This window comes from Solea solea, chromosome 20 (assembly GCF_958295425.1).
Source record: "Solea solea chromosome 20, fSolSol10.1, whole genome shotgun sequence".
NCBI classification, from domain to species: domain Eukaryota; kingdom Metazoa; phylum Chordata; class Actinopteri; order Pleuronectiformes; family Soleidae; genus Solea; species Solea solea.
In genome coordinates, this window is record NC_081153.1 from 13,200,979 (window position 1) to 13,221,664 (window position 20,686).

General features: G+C 42.2%; 1 protein-coding gene across 1 annotated transcript; it reads left to right on the plus strand.

Moving 5' to 3' along the window:
• Nucleotides 1–1,031: 1,031 nt before the first annotated feature.
• Nucleotides 1,032–19,705, plus strand: itgb8 (integrin, beta 8). The gene is made up of 16 exons (XM_058619943.1): nt 1,032–2,287; nt 3,133–3,218; nt 4,780–4,951; nt 5,035–5,141; nt 5,777–5,916; nt 6,550–6,715; nt 8,476–8,634; nt 8,879–8,974; nt 10,311–10,403; nt 11,432–11,572; nt 13,421–13,832; nt 13,944–14,166; nt 14,278–14,381; nt 14,804–14,920; nt 16,693–16,856; nt 17,970–19,705. Exons 1-16 carry the CDS (start codon nt 2,206–2,208, stop codon nt 18,096–18,098), a joined length of 2,391 nt encoding a protein of 796 aa, XP_058475926.1. The 5' UTR covers nt 1,032–2,205; the 3' UTR covers nt 18,099–19,705.
• Nucleotides 19,706–20,686: the final 981 nt, after the last annotated feature.

A 20,686-nucleotide genomic window follows, 5' to 3' on the forward strand; every position in this document is an offset into this window, starting at 1 on the left:
TTCCCATTAGGAGAGTAAAGGCTATATTTTAAACTATAACACAGACAAGAAAAATTCCCCCATATCAGATTTCGCCACATGTCTTTTCCTGCAAAATTGCTACTTTGTGGCAGGTTTGAGGTTGATTCACTGGAATCCCCTTTTGAGTCCCATCACACCTTTGACCCCTACTTTGGCCCCAGATTAACTTTTCCACAGAATGAGTGTGGGAGAAAACCAGTGGGATGAATTGACTTTAAATGATTGAAAAGGAAGTTGGGTAGGTGTTTGGGGCGAAAGTGTGTGTGTGCTTAGGCTGATGCTTCAGAGGTGGACATGAAGTAGCATGAGTGTGTGCCTGCATGTGTGTGTGGTTGAGTGTGTGTGTGATGGAAAGTCCAGCAGACTGCTAACACAAACACATCATGGGTAGAAAAAGAGAAAAGACGGCTAAGGGCACGGAGGTGAGAGAGGTGGGGGAGGAACGACAGAGGCAAAGAAGAGTGTTTTGTGTCAGTATTACGAGCATGATAACAGTTATCAAGATGCTGATGTTGAACAGCATTAACAGGCCTGAGGCAGTGTTTACACTGAAGTCCATTATCAAGTCTGCTCAGGGAACAGATCCATAGTTTGTCCCCCAGACCTCCCAACTACTGGCCTTCTACCCTCAGAGTGGAAACCTCATGGCCTGGCTCATCTGATCTGAATATTAACACAATTTCAGAAAACGTGTGTGGAGTGTGTGTGTGTGTGTGTGTGTTTGCATCATTACCATAATTGAGAGTGACTGCTGAGACAGCGTGAATGGGGAGGTGTTGAATTACACCCCCCACACAACTCCAAAATTAACTTTTAGCAAATTGTGTGAATGAATGAGAGGAGGAGAGGGGAGAAGATGTGGCTGGGCTGGCTCCAGGCTCCTGAGAGACATGGGGTCAAAAAGAGTAGAGAGAGAGAGAGAGAGAGAGAGAGAGAGAGAGTGTGTGTGTGTGTGTGTGTGTGTGTGTGTGTGTGTGCGCGCGCGTGCGTGCTTAAATCTCTACATTGGTTCTGACTGCTGACACACTCACACTCACTGTTTAGGCCGAAGCACGGACCTCTACCGGAGACAGGCACAGATCCACAGATCATGCCAAATATGAGACTATTGTGTCCTTTTTTTTGTCCTCGCTTGTCTCTGTTTTGCTCCAGCTTACAATGTTGAGCTGTTTAGTAAGTTTTTGGCTCCTGCTCAGCGGAGCAGCCGGCGAGGCGAGGTTACTCCATGTCATTGGAATCTGTGCACAATGGACCCCCAAGTCCCACTCCTCCTCCTCCTCCTCCTTTAGCACCAGCTTGTGAACCCTCTCTGTAGACCTCTGGTTTTATTGACCCCCCACCCCTCTCTTCTCATTCACCCCATCATCCATCTACACATGCTTTCCTTTACACACACACACACACACACAGGAGCACCCGGGGCTGTTAAACTGCTCCCTGAAGAGACAATATAAACATCAGTGCTCAATTCAAGGCAAAGGTTCACTCGTCGGAATCCACCCACCGCAACTCCTTCAAACGCGTCTTTCTCCTCTCTCTCCTTATTTGTCTCTTCTCCCTCCCTCTCTAAAACTCACACGCGCTCTCCCCCGCTCTGATACAGCGTGGTTGCCATGACGCTGTCTAACTGAATCACTCGCTACAGCGGTGAGAACACTGCTCCTCTGCTGTGGGATGTTCAGTCGGCATGTTGGTGCGCACCGGCTGAGCGTAGCGCGGTGCCCATGTGTGTAGCTCAGTTTGGCTCGGCTCGGCTCGGCTCGGCTCTGTCCCGGGGATGAAGACGTGACCAGCACCTGTGACACGGGGTCCGTCGTGGTAGCGCGCAGAGACACGTCGCACACCTGCGACTGGAGGGAAGTAGATGGAGGGACTCGCGCCGCATCCGCTATTAACGCCGCACTGTACCGATTGCTTCATCTCTTCTCTCTTCTGGTCCACGGGGGGAGCGCGCTTGTAAGCTGATTTGACCCGGGAATGTTAAAACCTCCCCGGGATTAGAAGGTTATTGGATGAACGACAATGCCCCGCGGCTCGGTTTGGCACTCCCGGCTATTGTTCGCTCAGCGGCGGACGCTCAGCACCCGGTCTCCGCCGGTTCATGTCCAGTAGCTGCCTCAGCTCCTGAGCCTCTTCCTCGCTGCTTCGCCTTGGCTCGACCCTCTCGGTGTTGGATACAATAATATGACTTCCTGGCTCCGCACACACGGCAGCGTCCCCCTGTATCTCCTGTTGGTGGTTGTCTGCACAGAAGCCTCTCATGCCGGTGAGTGACGGCTCATTAGGGCCAATTAGTCTCCATCACATCTCAGCAGTTATCCCACATCCTCTCTGTCACGGCGCAGCATCCTCATGCTCCCGCTCTCCATCTGCAAGAGAAACGATGGTTTGTCATGAGATGGTCCCACTGTTTGATACTTATGCAGATCCTTATTAATTCCCACACCGTGTTACATGTTCTTAGGGAGATAGTGATCTTTGAATGAAGGCATGTTTATTTTAACCTGTGACATTAACTGGCAACTCTTTCTTTTCTTTTTTTTTAGCATGTATTGATCACCTCTAATTAGAAGTTCACGTACTCAGGGGTTTCTCTGAGAGGCCATGAGTGCTAAGTGGGCCAGAGCTGCTTATTAGTGGGTTGTTAATGATACTAGAACCCGGAGCCTTTCTCTGTCCTACATTCCTGTTGCTCACAACCAGCTCTTAAAAATTGGATTTCAGCTCATAAATCCCTACAGAGAACCCATTATCCCCCTACAATAAGCCTGATGCGAATCATGTGCCATTTGTCACATTGTAAAAGTTGACAATTCATTTTTCCCAACATTCATTAATTCACCTTATAGTGTGCATGAGGTTGTGGATGTGAAGTGGAATGATCCACTTCACCACTCCAACGTCTCAAGCACCTGTTCCCACACTCCCCCAGTTTCTGAATGAGACTCATATGAGATGCAAAGTTGTGCTTCTATCATCATAAGTGTGTAGGAGACCTCGAAATGGTTGCGTGGCTAATGAGTGTTGACACTCACATCTTTTCATATGCTAATCCCAATTCTTCTCTTCTCTTCTGCCCCGTCTCTTTTTTACTCCTCTCCTTGTCTGCAGGTGACAGTGTGTGTCGGTCTTCTAGTGTCACGTCTTGTACAGAGTGCCTCAGAGGTGGAACACAGTGTGCCTGGTGCTTCATGGAGGTAGGGGACTGTGTAAATGTGTATGTGTTGTACTTGCATTTCTAATCCCTTTAGGGCCTTTTTTCTGGCATAAATACTGACCTTGTCAGGATTAGTAGTCCTTTTGGAGACCAAAACCTCGTCCTGATGAAGCAGAACCTTTTTTGGCCTTTTTTGGCTTTTTTTTACCGCAAGACATGCAGTAAAGGTCGCATCAAACACGGGCTACTGCTCTACCAACTATCCAGTGCCCAGAACCTCATTTCTGTGGAGCTGTTTAAGTTTTAAATTGTGGTTAGGTCAAGATTATGGTTAGACATTAACTGGTAAGGGATCATTCTTTATTTAGGCTGTTCAAATGAATGCTGTGTCTTATAAGAATAGCTGTAAATGTGCGTGAGTGTGTGTAGAGAGAGAGAGAGAGAGAGAGTGAGAGAATGTGGCAGACATTCAGCGGCATTCCTCAGACAACACACAGCTTTGATGCTGCCTGTAAATGTGAATATAATGTGTGCTTTTGACTTTAGTGGCCTTCCCCAATCTCTGTGTGTGTGAGCGAGTGAATATTTCCACCCGCCCCATATGTATGTGTGTCTGCTGTCTGGGTGTCCTTTGAGAAAAGCCTTAAACCAGTCTTACCACACACACACACACACACACACACACACACACTGAACTGCCAACACGTATGTGTTTACAGATTTTACAGACCTCAGGTGCTTTCCCACCCCTTCAACCCTAACCTTATCTGACATCATTAAGCAGAACGGTGCTCACTGGTGTGTGAAGCATTCAGACACCAACTCTTTCTCTCTCTCTCGCTCCGCTCACACACATACAATACACACATTCACCTCCTAGCGCTTTCATTTCACGCCGGTTCAAGAGTCAAACTGTGTCTGGAAAGACACTGTAAATCTTTCTGACATACAGAGTTGTGACAAACAAAATAAATGTAGTATAGTTCTCTGGATGTGCGCCGATCACCCAGGGCCACAACATGTCGTCGTCTTTTACTCACAGACTGAGGCAACAACAAAGGTCAATAATTCACTGTAAATGTGCTGTCGTGGCAGTTACTTAGGCGGCCTACAGTGTATCAGGGCTGTATCAACACAGTGCTGATCAGTCTAGTGACTGCAAGAGAAGGCCGTCTGTAGGAAGTGGACCATCAATCCTCGCCTGTGTCTGTGTGGACAAAGATAAGTGAACACCAACAGGAAATTTCCCCGATGAGTAACCTCAGAATTGCATGATAGAACTATAACAGTCCCAATCAATATGAACGTCGTTAAAATGACAGAATTGTAAAATGAAACCACAGTGAGCCACCGCAAAGTCACTCTCAATTATAATTTTCTGTTCGATTTCTTTCTTTACTAGTGGGTTTAGAAGTGTCTGCGTGTATGTATGCATGCATCACTTCAAGACAAGGGAATGTGATACCTACAGAGTCGTCTGCAATTGCACGGCTGCTCTTGTGTTGCTCCATTTGCACTGATTTTGTTACATGAAGTCTCCATAACAAACACTCCAAATGCAACGCGCTAAAAGATGCTCCCTGCCAACTTGTGACCTCCAGAACTTTCAAGACGGGTTGTGGCCAGGCCCTCGCTGCGACCTGCCGGCGAACCTGCTCAGAAGAGGCTGTGCACCGGAGTTCATGGAGCAGGCGGAGGTCAAGGTGGAGGTCAACACCACCATCAGCAGCGTGCAAGTGTCGCCGCGGGACATCGTCATCACCCTCCGACCAGGTAGATGAGGGACGACCACTTGCACGTGTTCTTAAAGCTGCAGAGCCAAAGCATCATGGGAAGTGTTTTTGTGTTCCGTGCAGGTGCAGAGGCCAGCTTCATAGTGGCTGTGAAGCAGCTGGAGCGGTACCCTGTGGATCTGTATTACCTGGTGGATGTATCTGCTTCTATGCAAGAAAACCTGGATCATGTAGGTGACAAATGACTGAACAATGACCAAACACTTGCAGTGTCTAATCATTTATGACCTAGATACATGCAGAGATAAATGAGAGCTCCTAGATTCTAGGTATTGTAGGTGGTGCAGGAAAGGCACAGAGCCAGGCAGTTGTGTTGGGAGTGTTTGGTTTTCTTTGTGCTTTAAAGGTGGAGCACATGTTTTAATATTGGAAGATCATGGTCATTTTATTGCGAGATACAGCCCTACTTATCTTCCAGGTTTATTTTCTTAGTAGGGTTATCCACCTCTTAAATAATCCAAAACCTTTCATAGGTGCTTTTATGGCTTTCAGTTTTAGCTGCTTTGCTTCACTCCCTGTGTGCAGTGTGCGTCATGTGGCGCTTATCCAGCATTGTGTGAACTCATTTCACAATAGTTTGAATGTAGCAGGCTTTGTTTACATCAAAACGTTTAGCACTATATACCTTTAAGGGCTTTTGAGAGGATGACGTGGATTACTTAAAGATCCTGTACACCTACACACACACAATGGCTTAGCAGTAGATCACTGGTAAATATAAGATGACAACATTTCATTGGACATGAGATAAAACAAACGTATTTACTTGCACACATTGTTTGTTTTATCCTTCTCTGTGGTCCAGCTGAAGACCGTCGGTGTAGCTCTGTCTCTGCGTATGATGGAGCACTCCTCAGGCATTTGGATGGGTTTTGGCTCGTTCGTGGACAAACCTGTCTCCCCTTACATTAATGTCCATCCCTCCAAGATCAACAATCCCTGCAGGTAGGATGCACAGTTGGTTTGGTTATTGATTTTCTTTTTCTAATGAGACCAAAACGATTGCTTTACTGTGCGCCAAGCTGATTGATTTCTGTTGTCCTCATATGTTTGAGGGCTGTTGATTAAACATTTTCCTGATTACTTTTTCAATACCATTTTTTTTAATTCATTTGAACAAAAAGATTACTTTATACATTATGATTAAATGATATGATGTAAATTATTTCGTTTTAGTAGGTCCAGTCGTCCTCTTGCAGTGCATCTTTCCGTTCTCTACTTGGTATACAGTACCTTCATTCATTAAACAAGCTCCAGCCTCTCAAAACACAACACACACACACACTTGTTAGGTCCAGCCTTCTTCTTTGGGGAATTAGCTCTGTTTCTGGTCGTTAACTTCCAACACACCTCGAGACAGCCAATCATGAGCACGTTCAGATTCCTGCACATTGGCGATTAACTCCTTAGCTACTGAACGTTGATACCGAAACAAGTTCAAGTTTGGTTGATACCACAGATATTGAGACTAATACAACATACGGGCCTCTTTTCTTATTCTGGTAGTCGTGTTGCAGCTCTGCATTCCCGAATGCTCCAATGGAAATCTTTATGTTGCTGTTGTTTCTCTCTTCCCAGTGATTATGAGATCCACTGCCGTCCAGCCCACGGCTTCCACCATGTCTTGAGCATGACAGGAAACATGAGCGAGTTCACACGCGTGATTAAACGCCAGCGCATCTCGGGGAACATGGACACACCCGAGGGAGGGCTGGATGCTATGCTGCAAGCTGCGGTCTGCGAGGTGTGTATAAACACAGAATTTGGGGCGTCAGTGGTATGTGGTGCACTGTTGACCCGTGTGGGCATCGACAGGAGTCTGTTGATGGCTTTACTGACAATTTATGATCATTGATTCATTGATGGATGTGATTGTCTGTTCAGCCAATCAGAAGGTGAGAGGAAGTGGGTCTTGGGAGTACCTGGAGAAAACCCATGAACTTTTAAAGTCAGTGCAGAAAGTTTGGAGTTTGTTGGGGACTACATTATTGGTCCGACCTTTTTGCTACAAGGCAACTGCACTAGCCACTACTCCACCATGTGGCCCTTGCTCCTTCCATATCTTTCTCATATAATTTTAAATTTTGAATGTGAATACAATTACAACGCAGCCAACTGGATGTGTGTGTGGGATATGAATGCACGTAGGTACACGTAAGTGTATGTGTATAAATTGATTATTTTATTATCATTATTATTATTATTGTTGTTTTTATTATGGCCTATATATTGTTTTAAGTTTTTTTCTCTGTATTCAATTCTCATTCTGTTTTATATAGTATAAAAATGTGAGTTAAGCCCAAATATGGTCGTCAAAGAAACTTTGGCTTTAGGACAACGATGTAATCTGACTCAGCGTTTAATGGAGCGACCGGAATCCCACTATTTAATGACTTCACTGTTTGGCAATGGCAGACGCACACAGACACAGTCACTGTTGCATATGCTATAGCTGCAGGAGGGCTGTGAGTCACACTGTGCAGGGGGGGCCCTGAGTAACCAGCCAGCAGGGAAACACCACAGTGGTCATGAGTCTAGAAATAGACTCTCCATTATGTTAGGCCTACTTAGTATAAGCTCACAGGGTTTCCTTAAATACACACACATGCACACACAGGCCCATTTTTCTCACAGTGTCAACGAGGAGGCACAGACATAAAGATGGAGACGCTCTGGCTGATTCAAGAGTGTCATCACACTTTAACTCTAATCTGGCATAACAGAAAGAGCTGATCACCAGGAGAGCTAATGTAACTCAGATGAGTACATACGGTTGATTGAGCTGAGGTTTTTTTGGGTTTTTGTTTTTTTTTACCACATGTGTGAAATGTTAAAGCATGAAGCATGCACAAACAGCATTTTCCACATTTGCTTGTGTGAGTGTAGCAATGAGTGATATGAGTGAATAGAAAAAAATGTGTTTGCAAGGCAGTAGTAGGCCAGCAGTCAACATAAGTTAATCACACCAGTGCATGCTCCAAACACAAAGGCAGATTTGAACAATCTGGTCTTGATAATCAGTGATGACTTCATTTCTGGCACAACCACACTTTAAAAATGCTGAAATATCCTTTTAACTCAGGGGGCCGGTGAACGTCAGGAGGAGGCTGGGAGTCGCTCAAGTTAAAAATAAAGTCCAGACAGACAGAAATTAAATTAAATCTAAACATTCAATCAAAATAACATGTAGACAATTGTAGTTAAAACAACGAGACAAGCTTATATACAATTAAATGTTGAATGTACAGAAACATCTTTCACTGTTGGGCAGTTTGGGCCAGTTTTCTTTATAATTTTAAAATAAGTGAAGGGCCACAGGACTTCCACTGGGGGGGCTGGGAGTTTGAGACCCCTGCTTTAACTCTCTATTTCTACCTGTAGTGACACATTATATTCATTCCTTGGCTATGAAAAAACATTCACCATGGTTATATGCTCCTGTCGTCATGGTCAGGAAAATGCAAGTGAATAATATGACATGCCATTGATGTCTTTGTTTTGTAGGGGGTGGTGGGTTGGCGACCGGAGGCCAAGCGCCTGTTGCTCCTGATGACTGACCAACCATCTCACTTGGCCCTGGACAGTCGGCTGGCGGGGATTGTCACACCGCACGATGGCCTGTGTCACCTGGAGAACAACGTCTACACAGGGAGCACCAGCATGGTGAGTGGAGGGAAGATGAGCTCACAGAGGCATAACTGAGGATGAAGAGTAGATGATGTGTATACTACACCACGTATGTGTGGAGTGAAGAAGGCTAAAATGTTTACGCTCACCCAATCCATGTACATTTCTGTACTGGCTGGAGTTGAAGTAAGTTTGATGAATAAGACAGTGTAGATCCATGTTTTTGATAAGTGCTTCACCACTTCGTTTGTGATTCAGTTTGTTGGTTTTGCTTTCTCAGGACTATCCCAGTGTGGGCCAGTTGTCCAATAAGCTGCTTGAAAACCATATCTACTCCATCTTTGCTGTGGAGAAGCAGCAGTACCAGTGGTACGAGGTAATATGGCACACTCCTACATTTTTAACAGGGACACTATTGTATGTGGCCATGGAGTGAAGGTCTTCCAATAACCCACCAGGGGGGTTGCAAAAAGAATTCAATTTCAGTGGAAGTCTTTAGGAAAATGAGCCTCCAGAATTAGAGGCTAATTTTCTCACCTGATTTATAACATCAATAACCATTTTCCTTGTGAGTTAATGACCTTAATTGCTAGTTTTAGGTCTTCTTCTATGCCACAAAAACTCCTCGAGAAGACTCCAAATCCATCTGATTGTCTCCATTGTTTATACAGCCAGAGGTGCAAAGAGTACTGAAATATTCCACTCAAGTAAAAGTTCCACTATTTTGACAACATTTTACTGAAGTACAAGTAAAAGAACTGGTCTATAGATGTACTCAAGTTAAAGTAAAAAAGTAGCTTGTATAAAATTTACTCAGAGTAAAAGTTACTTAGTTACTTTCAAGGTTGGGGTTCTTTCTTTTGTCAGACAAGGGGACACACATCTCACATTATTGTTTTTAATTAAAGGCAAACCTTTACAAGTTAAAGTGCTGACAAAATAAAATATGTAAACACATAATGCGTCAGTCAAAATGGATCAAAGGTCACAAATGCTTCAACGTTCTCACCTTAATTAGCGCCAATTCACCTGTCCTTATCATCATTCACCTGTCCTCATCATCATTCACCCGTCCTCATCATTCACCTGTCCTCATCAATCACATGTCCTCTTCATTCATTCACCTTTCCTCATCGTTCACCTGTCCTCATCATTCACCTGTCCTCATCATTCACATGTCCTCATCATTCACATGTCCTCATCATTCATTCACCTGTCCACGTCGTTCACCTGTCCTCATCATTAACTGCCAAAGTTTAATGGATGTGATTTAAAATGTAGCAAAGTACAGTACTTAGAAAAAAAACATACTTAGTAAAGGGTAAAAGTACACAAAAAACCTACTCAATTTCACAAACACAAGTAAATGTAATTCATTACTTTCCACCTCTGTATACAGCTGCTTATAAACACAAATCCACATCCTTTGCCTAGGGCACCGGACAAATTTGCAAATCTTCAGGCTTCTAAACAGACTTCTTTGTTTTGCAACCGGAAGACCACGTCCGACTTTTTGTACAATCTATATATGTGGCCTCCATCGATTTGTTGGTTTTCTTCCAGCCAGTAAAATGTTCAATTGCTCGCATCACAGTCATTAGTTCTATTGCTGTTCTGCACTTTCGCAGAATGGCTGTGATAAGAACTGATATTGACTAAATAACCTTTGGCACAGGTGTACAATTTCTTATCTGCTGGTTTCCCTTTTCTAGGAGTTGGTGCGCTTGATACCCGGCGCCTACCTGGGAAAGTTAGGCCTCTTCCAGGCTCCAAACATAATAGAGCTGGTGGTGGAAGCATACAAGGTACAGAGCACTACATTTTCGAGCTTTGCATCTTGAGGTAACATCTCAGAGTTCAAGAAAGAGCAGGAGAGGGACAAGTCAATTGTTGGGGGGGGGGGGATTACAGAAGCACAGCATGTGCTGAATTCATGAACCCACGCAGTCTGAGTTCATAACGTTGTTGAGGCATTAGTCTGCCGATCTGCTGAGTCAGCGTGAACTCAGTTTTCTTTGGTCCCTGTGTGATCATGTAGGCTGACCAACAGCACATTCCTGTAAGCATGAAAGGAGTCAGAGTCAGTGATTCTGGAGCTTGTTTGTGAAAATGCTTCAGGTTTATATTCTATATATATATATATTCTATTTGCTTGAATGACAAAAGTCACTTGTAACAGTGAAAGTCTTAAGTCGGGAAAATAGATGGTGGAAGAAGTTTACAGTCGCAGAAGCTCTAAAGATACAGAAAACACAAATGAGAACAGGAGGTAAAGGAGGGGTTAGGCCTTCTGTGCATGGGTGAATGTGCGTATGAATGTGTGTGAGAGAGAGAAGAGGGAGACTAGGCGTTTGTTCAGCTGGCAGCAGTGTGGGCTATAATCTTGCCTCAGGCACAGCGCTCCATTGTTTGCTCTGAGATTCTGCCAAATCCTAGTACATGTGCACGCACACACACACACACACACATACACAGGGCCTGAACAGAAGCTTCCATTATAATAGCTATCAGATCCCCTCGGAAACCATGTGTCCTAATCGTGGATGAAAACAAAGATGCTATTTTTGCCCCACCTCCTTTTTCCCATAACCCCCCTTGTGTGTCAGAAATAACGTTTGACAATGTGGGCTTTGTGGGGAAAATGTGACAACTTTAATTAATCACACTTTCTTTCTCTCGGTCTCGCTGTCACAGATTATGTTCATTCAAATTTGAATTGTCATTGTTCTCCCTGTTCTATGACCCATGTACGCTTGACTGTCTTATATTGCTGGCATAATACACTGGATTTTAAGCTTCAGGTAGTAACATTTGCTGAACCTTCTCCACCAAGAGGCTGTTATCAGAGGTAGCGGTGTCGGTGTCAGTGGAGGACAGGGCAGCCAGCAGGTATTGGGTGACCGTGTCTCCCCTCTGTCCTGACGGATCCACTGCTAAAGGACAGAGCTGCTCAGGGGTGCAGCCCGACCAGATGGTAAAGACACAAACATTTAGTACACAAAGCTTAGGGCTTGTACCACTAAACACAAAAAATTAGCTTTTTTAAAAGCAAGCTATAAAAAAATATTATGCATTATTATATTCTACTTTAATTGAGCTAATGACCTAATTATTGATGTCAATTACTAATTAATGTTTAAAGATTTAAACCTTTAATTGCCGTTAAATGGTTGTCATGGTGCATGTTTTTTAGGTGAGAAAACAGAAACTGACTTTTTTTTGCAGTGTCAAATACTAACACTCATACCACTAAGGACAAAAAGTGTGCATTTTAAAAGCAAGATTTAAAACATTTTGTACATTATTATATTATATACTTTCACTGTGCTGATTTTTTTTCACTTAAATCTGACCTAATTAGCGATAAGAAATACTAATAATTTTTTTGTCATAGGCAGAAAGGCAGGGTCACACCCTGGACAGATCGCCAATTTATCACAGGGACACATATAGAGACAAACAACCATTCACTCTCACACACACGTCAATTTAGTGTCCAATTTACCTAATCTCATATTGCATGTTTTTGGACTCCGGGGGAACCCAGAGAGGAACCCAGAGAATACCCATGTACACACGGAGAGAACATGCAAACTCCATACAGAAAGGCCCTTGTTCCGACCGGGTCACAGATTGACACCCATATATAATAAAATGCATGAATTATGTTTTACTGAGATTAAAAATTGCAGTTTGAATGGGCTTCAATGGCATAATTGTATGAGACACTTTATTTGTGTATTTTAGCCTGACTATAGGAGCTTAGCTGGAAATAACAAGATCAAATAAAATCTAGCCAAATTTCATGCCATATGAACACATGAACACAGCCACAATAATCAAAAACCAAAGAATGAAAAGCATGTAAAATGCACAAATCTGTCCCTCAGGGTCAGTATTTAGCTAATTGTTTAATTAGAATCCTTTACACAAATATTTTCCAATTAAGAGATTTCAGTGGATATTTATTGGATTACCCTGACTCATATAGAAACACACAGACTTCACTGAGAGCTTTACGTGACATAAGAGCTTTGGTTAATAATCCACGTACAGCGGATTCTGGGTTGTAATTAAGAGGAAAACATTTTCATGTGATTTCATGACCCTTGTCCTAAAATCCCTACATTGCCCAATATGATAATATGTAAACAAATAGAACATTTATATTTAGAAACATTCGCCACAATCGCCTGATCCATTAATTTATGGAAGGAAAAATCCCACATAGTGCTGCAAAAAGCTTTTTTGTTGCTTCTCTGCACCACACAGGAACAAATCTGGTAAATTTTTACTATATTCTGTTCGCTGCCTAAACTACTTATGGGGCTCCGGTCCTCCTCAGTCTGTAAGGGCTCTTTACATTGTCAACAAAGCTGCATAATCACTGCTCCATAGTTTGGCGATTGCACAAAGTGAGTGAAGTTCAGCCTCTTTATCAATGGTCTTTTAAAGTGAATTATAGAAAGTGCACACACTTAGCAGCATGGTGATAAAAATCAACCAAAAGACCCAGTTGTTTTGTTCAAAGCATTGGCACACACTGTTTTCCAAGGAAACCAAATGCAGAGAAGAATGATTTATCCAACAATTTAAGCCTTATCTACAATTTACTCAAGAATGCATTTACATATGTCAATATACTGTATTATGTGCAATTTTCTTACGTACAGTTTGGCATTTTCTTTGTAACACTAGTAATAAATAATAATGAGAAGGTATATTGGGTTACATAAAGAGTACTCCGTACTCTTTAGTACTTTAGTACGATAATTTAGTATGATACTTTAGTATTAAGAGGACTCTGTATCTTTCCACTCAGGTTTACTTTAATATCACCGTCGGCCTGCACTCTTGTCCTGATGATGGTGAAGACGAAGATGTCAAAGTGATGGTGCGCCCTGTGGGTTACAATGAATCTACTGTCGTCAGGATTCGCTCCAAATGTCGCTGTGGCTGTGGACCAACAAGGCGCTGTCACGATGACAACCAGTCAACGTGTACAGGGACCCGCGATCAGGAACAGAGGCCCAACCATGGACTGCTCAACGACTCAAACAGAGAAACAAATTGGAAATGCAGAGCTGAAGGCTCTGATGTGGACTGCAGTGGCCGGGGAGAGTGTGTCTGTGGGAGGTGTGTGTGTGAACAGAGCAGGCTCGGGGCAGTATATGGGAAATACTGTGAGAGAGACAGCTTCTCCTGCCCGTATGAAGGCGGTGTTCTTTGCGCGGGTAAGGGACACACACTATAAAAATGAAAAAAAAGACACGGATATATGGTATGTCATTTTGTAGTCTGCAACTTTTTTTAATCATCTCTGTCCCCGTTTCTGTCTTTCTCAGGACGAGGTGTGTGCGTGTCAGGCGACTGTGTGTGCGAGGATGGCTGGACAGGGGAGAGCTGTGGCTGTCCCACGTCCAAAACAACCTGCCACTCGGCCAATGGCTTGTTGTGCAGCGGGCGGGGAAGATGTACGTGTGGCAAATGTGTGTGTGACGACCTCCGATACTCTGGAGACGCCTGTGAAAGATGTCCTGCTTGCCAAAGCACCTGCCAATCATACTGGTACTTGTCTGTTTTTTCTGTTTCGTCACCACCACAAAGCATGATGGGAGCTTCTACAGACGTATTAGATGTAAATGATGGTGACTCTCTTTTGGTTTTGGTTTTTTCCAGGAAGTGTGTGGGCTGCCACTTGTCACACGGCCTCACACAAAACATGGTGGGACACTGCAACAACAGCTGTACACCACTAGTGGGCTACACAGATGACGTTTCAGGTAAAGCCATTGTAGATAATAGGTGTGTTTTATTTAGGCCGTTTTGATACTGCATTAAAAAAAAATACCTGAATGGAAACATGTTGAAAGGTAAATACAGGGAAGTGCAATAGCCACGGTTTAATGAATAAAAGAGGACATTTAGAAACAAGTGACTGAGATATCCTGCCCACTTCTGCTTTTCACTGTTGGAAAAAGTACCGAAAATGAGGATATAGCAAGTGAGCTGAGGAACAACATTCCCCCATTTAGTGCAAGAGAAAAATCAATTCTTGGGTACAAACGCCTCCAGTTTCTGCGGTCTCACCATTAGATGTCACTAATTCATACACACTGGAACCTTTTGTGAATGTGTGTCACATGCTTTTGGTGTCTTAACTCTCTCTCTCTCTCTCTCTTTCGCTCTCTATTGACATTTTAAGGTCAAGCAGGGGAGATGTGGATTCAGTGTATGTACATCAGTAACGACAGCTGTCGCTATCGCTTTCAAATCATCTCACACGCTGGCCAAACCCAGCTTCAGATCAGCACAAGACCAGGTATTACATTGTATTATATCCACACACACACACACACATTCATTTAAGGTCACTTCCGTTGTTGCCACTGCTGCACTACTGCACCCTGGAGTGTTTAAGTCAGCGAGTCAGTGTTACAGCTGTATTTTACATTTCCCTTTTCCCCCCAGTTCACTTCCTTCATTTTAAAACATACACACACGCATTCCTTAGTTTTACACTGACACATATTATTGCACAACCAAGTGTTACAGTTCATCTCCGTCCTCCCAATTTTAGGAACAGCTATGCTCATTGTCCCATCCCCCCCGCCCCCCAACACCAATGGGACTCTCTCACTTCCTCCCCACACCCACCCCTCCTGGGTGCAGCAGGAGCCAGGTCTCCATGTTAACCCCGTTACATAATGACAGAGGTCTTTGGGCTCTGATGAGCCCGTCATCCACACATGCTCGACACAGCAGATGCACAGATTATTCAGTGCAGCACCACTAGCATTGCAGCAGCAGCAGCAGCAGCAGCAGAGCGCTAATGCAGTATAATTTTGTGTCACATTCATCATCTCATGGGCACCTCAAATTTATCATGTCAACTCTAGTGATTGTGGCGAATGTTTCTAAATATAAATGCTACTTTTGGATTGTTGGAATATCATTGTGACCTTTTAGCAGTGTTCTGTACTTAAGTACAAAATAACGTTTCTGTACTTTACTTTGTTATTTATATTTCTAGCAACCTTTACTAGTCTTGATTAACTGGTCTACACTACAGTGTTGCCATTCACACACTTCAAGTGGTTCAAGTACACATATAAACTAGCAGAGCCAGGAATTGAAGCCACAACCTTTTTAGTCGAAAGACAACTCGCCCTACCACTAAGCCACCATGGCTCAATCCTAACTCCTCACTTTACTTCATAAAATGACTTTTGGTACTTATGTACAGTATATTGTATATAGTCATATGCTTTAAGACTTTTACTTAAGTAATATTATAAAAAAAGTGCCTTAAACTTCTACCAAAGTCATTTTCGGGTAAGAAAGTAGTAGTAGTGGAAATAAGTACTTTGACTCAAGTATCTTAGGGTACTTTAGACAAGACTTAATATTAGCAATATTAGATGAGAATAAGAATAAAATTGTATTGTATAAACATAACATATAAATGATCAACACGCCAAAACGACACTATAACACACGAGAAGTACATGCTAAAAATACATAATACACTCAAATTAAAATACATAACATTAATTAAATGATAAATATAAAACATAATCAGTACATAATCAGTCATAAAACACTCCTTACAAAGTCAAACAAAACGAAGACACCTAAAACAATTAATGGGTACAGCTTTGTTTTATATATTTCAGTTGGCATATCTATGCACTTTTACTTATATTTCTGAACACCATTGCTGCTGCTGCTGCTGCTGCTCTTTATGTCAGTATTTTTGTGGCCCAATTTGCATTTTAGGCCCTAAGAGAAGAGAGGCTATTTTTAGAAAATGAGAACAGATTTGTCTGAGGATTAAAACTTGACTTATATCTTAAAGTGCTTTGATATATTTGTCTGTGGAGCGGCCCTCGAGGAATCTCTGCATCAACCTTACGCTTGGATTTCACATGGTCATGCTTATTTAAAAGTGTGTAGAAGAATGTACGTGTGTGAGTGCGTGTGTGTTTTGTTTGATTCCTCATGATCTCGTGACAGTGTCGTCCCAGTTCTCCACAGTGAAGCCTCACGTGTGTGTGTGTGTGTGTGTGTGTGTGTTTGTGTGTGTCTCCACAGAGTGCACCAGCAGTGGCCGGTTGATTGGAACATTCCTCACTGTATGTGCTCTGACGGTGCTGTGCGGTCTGGTGGTGGTGGCCATGCTGCGATTGCTTCTACAGAGAAATCTCTGGTCACCAGGGGGCGCTACCGAGGTTGTAGTTTATCACTGCACTGGAAAGGTTAGCCCTCTAGAGACTCTGGTTTTAAATTAGTGGTTGACGTCTTTGGAAGCCCTGGAACATCTCCAGGGACCTTGTAATTCTCTTGGGTGGTTAGTTGTGTTTGAAAATGAACTGTCCTCAAGAAACTGGATGGAGAAATGGGAGCCTGCTGTTTGAGGTACAGCTGTATTTTACATTTCGTCTCAACTCCCAGGTCTCCATGTGCAACATCCACGGGTGTGAGCTTACAATGATGTAGAGCACCTTTGAGGAAGGGGGAAATATGGAAATATTGAACAATTTTCTGGAGAGATATGTGTGCTTGAAACCTGTCTGAATGGTTTCTGAAATGTTTTTGAAAGACCTCAGTTGTTGGTCATTATCTACTGCAGATCATCCACCACTTTTTGTCCACTGTAAACATCAGTCGTAGATTAAATAATGTGACAAATGGTTATTATCAACAACCTTTAAAACCCATAGACTGCATATTAAATTGGACGCAGTCCTTCCGTTTAATATGTAATAGTGACCACACAGGGTGACTCCACTGGTTGCATGTAAATGAAAGTCTATGGGGAAATTATCCTAATTCTCAGCCTCATTTATAACATTTCCCTGATGAATGGGAGTCTATGGGAAAGTGTGTCTACTTCTCATGTGATTTATTACATCAGTAAACATTTTCCTAAGGAGTTAAGAATCTCATTTGCTAGTTTCAGGTCTTGTTTCAGGTCTAAAATATATGAAGTTGCCATTCAATAGACGATAAAGTATGGTACTTGTGCTGCAACCATTCACCTATTGGATGAAACTAGCTGTCAATCACACTGGTGTCCACTTGCTGTATATGTGCCGTGCTTTCTCATCTACTTCCCTCTAAAAGGGAACATCACAGAAGTGACATCAAGTTCTAGTGAAGGAGACCTGAAAGTAGAGATTGAGAACATTAATTCCTCAGGAAAATGTTTACAAGTGAGAATTAGGTTAAATTTCCCATAGACCTCCTTTGGCTAATCAATATACTTTTACTTCCGGGTTGTCCTGTCAGCTGGCAGAATATGTCCATTCTTTATAAATGACCTATGCCAGTGTGTGTTTTACTAACAGCTTATTTCTTTCACTCTTCAGGACCTGTCGTACATTCCGACAACTACTGAGAAGACAGTCACCTACCGCAGGGACCAGCTACCTGACCACCCTGTGGAGATGCAGATTCAGGTTACCAAAATGTCCCTTGGTGACCCCTGGCAGTTCTAGGCAGAGGTCAGTGGTCAAGGTCAGAGGGGAAGGCAGCAGAAACGTGTAGAATGAGATTTGGACCAGAACGCTTCTTTCTGTCTCTTAACCCTCACAAAACTTCAGCCGGCTGTAGGTGGAGACACTGGTAATGGTAAACTACACTATGAAACCTCCATTGACTGACGTGTATAAAGTGAACTGACTGAACTGTGTGGCCAGTATCCCGCAGACTGAGATGAAAGTAAGAGCACAGTCACGGATCTCTTCTCACGCTGTCTAAAGGGTCATCACTCCTTGTTTTTGCTTTGTTTTGTGTTTTTTTTAAACCATGAACCACAATCACTGCTCTAACTTATGGTCCTCTTTGTAAGTGAGTGCATGTGTGTGAACACGTGTGTACTGTGCCATCAGATGCAGGCTTTCTATTTAATATAATGACACTACATGTTTTTTAAGGTCACTACACTCCCAACAAGAACTGCACTGTCTTCTTGTTTTAGTCTGCCCCCTTGTGGCCAGCTTTAGGTATGAAATATACCTCCAAATAATATAACAGTGTCTTCATGACTGACCTCAGCACTATTGACTTAGGATAAGCACACTATTGACTCAGTATTCCTGATTAATCTCGACTTTGATTAGTCCTTCATTAGTCACTTGTGGCATACCTGGTCTTAGTGTTTTTATTTTTCTAACATTTGTTTTTGTCAAGTGATCAACTGTGTTGAAAACGAGTGTCATTTTATGGCATTTTTCTATCATTGTGTGAGGAATATAGTTTCATGTGATTGTCTGCTTACACCTGTTTTGCATCATACTACTGAAAACTGTGAGGTCTCTGGGGGCAGGAGAGATGTAATGGTGGAGCGGTGGGGTCTAAATTCGTTGGGCATTACAAGGCATTGAGTGTTTGACGCGTATGAGGCAAAAAACAACAAAAAAAAACACAACACTGGAATAACAATGGACTGTAAATCCATATCCTGTGAAACACAGACATAGTGATTGCAACTGTGCCATCCAATGCCTGAACTTGTGACCTCTGTGATAGAGACACGCTTGAGTGCGCATGCATCTGCTGATCATCCCAGAGCCATAACTGTCCACAACTGTAGATAAACTGGCACAAACCAGTTCTTCTAAAGGTACAAAGGTCAGAGGTGGATTTAACTAACTCTCCTCACATAACGTGTGCACTAGATCCTCTGGATCCAGAATGCCACTCGCATGGCATCTTGAGAGACTTTTGCTTATCCAATCCTGCTTCTTTTATATTGTTGTTGTTGTTTTTTATTTAACATGAAGTTGTTTATGGCAATAGCTGAACACTAATTGTTATTTATTGAGATTTCATTTTTCTTCTTTTATTCTGATATGTTAATTGCGCTATTTTATGATGATGCTACTTGAGTAATAACGGGTAGTATGGCGGGGGTTCCTGTTCCTAACCACGAGAATAATTAAGCAATAAGGTAATAATCATCTCATGTTGTACAGGGGGCGATTGGTACGGGATAGCAACAGCACTTTTTCTGTGTAGTTTTTATTGTCAAATAATGTGACCTGTTGTGTAGTATGAATTATTTCATAACAATAAAAATGTTCAAGATTTTTTAAAAAACTGATTTACTGAGTTTTGTGGCTTAAATCTGTTTTATATGTATTATGTATAACTTCTATTATTTAGGTCAAGACGTCCATGCACATAATCAACGTTTTACGTTTAAGTGATTTTAAAGGTATTTGTTGACGTTTGAATTGCCCCACGTGCGTTCATGTTTGGATTTGAGCACCCATGGTATCCATGACACAGTTAAATGTACAAACTGAACACCAGGTGGCGATGTACACCAAGGCAAATGAGATGCATGTATGTACATGTCCAGGGGTCACTTCAATCTGTTAAACTGTGTTAAAAAAAAACATTTCATATTCTTATTAATCACCACTACGAGGCAGAACAACAATTTCATTATCTTGAAGTTATAAGTTCTATAATGTTTATACACAAATCCCAACAGCAAACTTTTCTAGAAAAGGCTGAAAAAATAGAAAACCTCACAAATAGGATGTGATTGTTAAGAGTATTGTTCCATGTATCAATAAAAACATTTACTCTCAAAAAACATACTTAAACTAAAACAATGCTTTGGGGAAATCATAAACCCATAGAGGCCCAACAATATGATTTAAACTCTAATAAAACTGCTCTGTTTGGTTGATACATTCATTTTTTTCAACAAAATATTTTTTAAGATGACCTAGGGTTAGTCACTGAATATAGATATATATATAGAGAGAGAGAGCTGAAACAATTTATGAATTAATCGTTTAATAATCGATTACTAAATTAATCGACAACTACTTTGATAATCGATTCATCGCTTTGAAGCTTTTCTCATGATTAAAACAAGACTTCTGATTGTTTAAGCTTCTTAAATGTGAATATTGTTTTCATTTCTTTGCTCTGGATCACAAAGAAATCATTAAAAGTTAATAATTTTGTTATTTTATGGACCAAACGATTAATCGAGAAAATAATCGACAGATTAATTGAGAAAATAATTGATTATTTTGTATATAAATATAAGTTGTGACGAATGAGA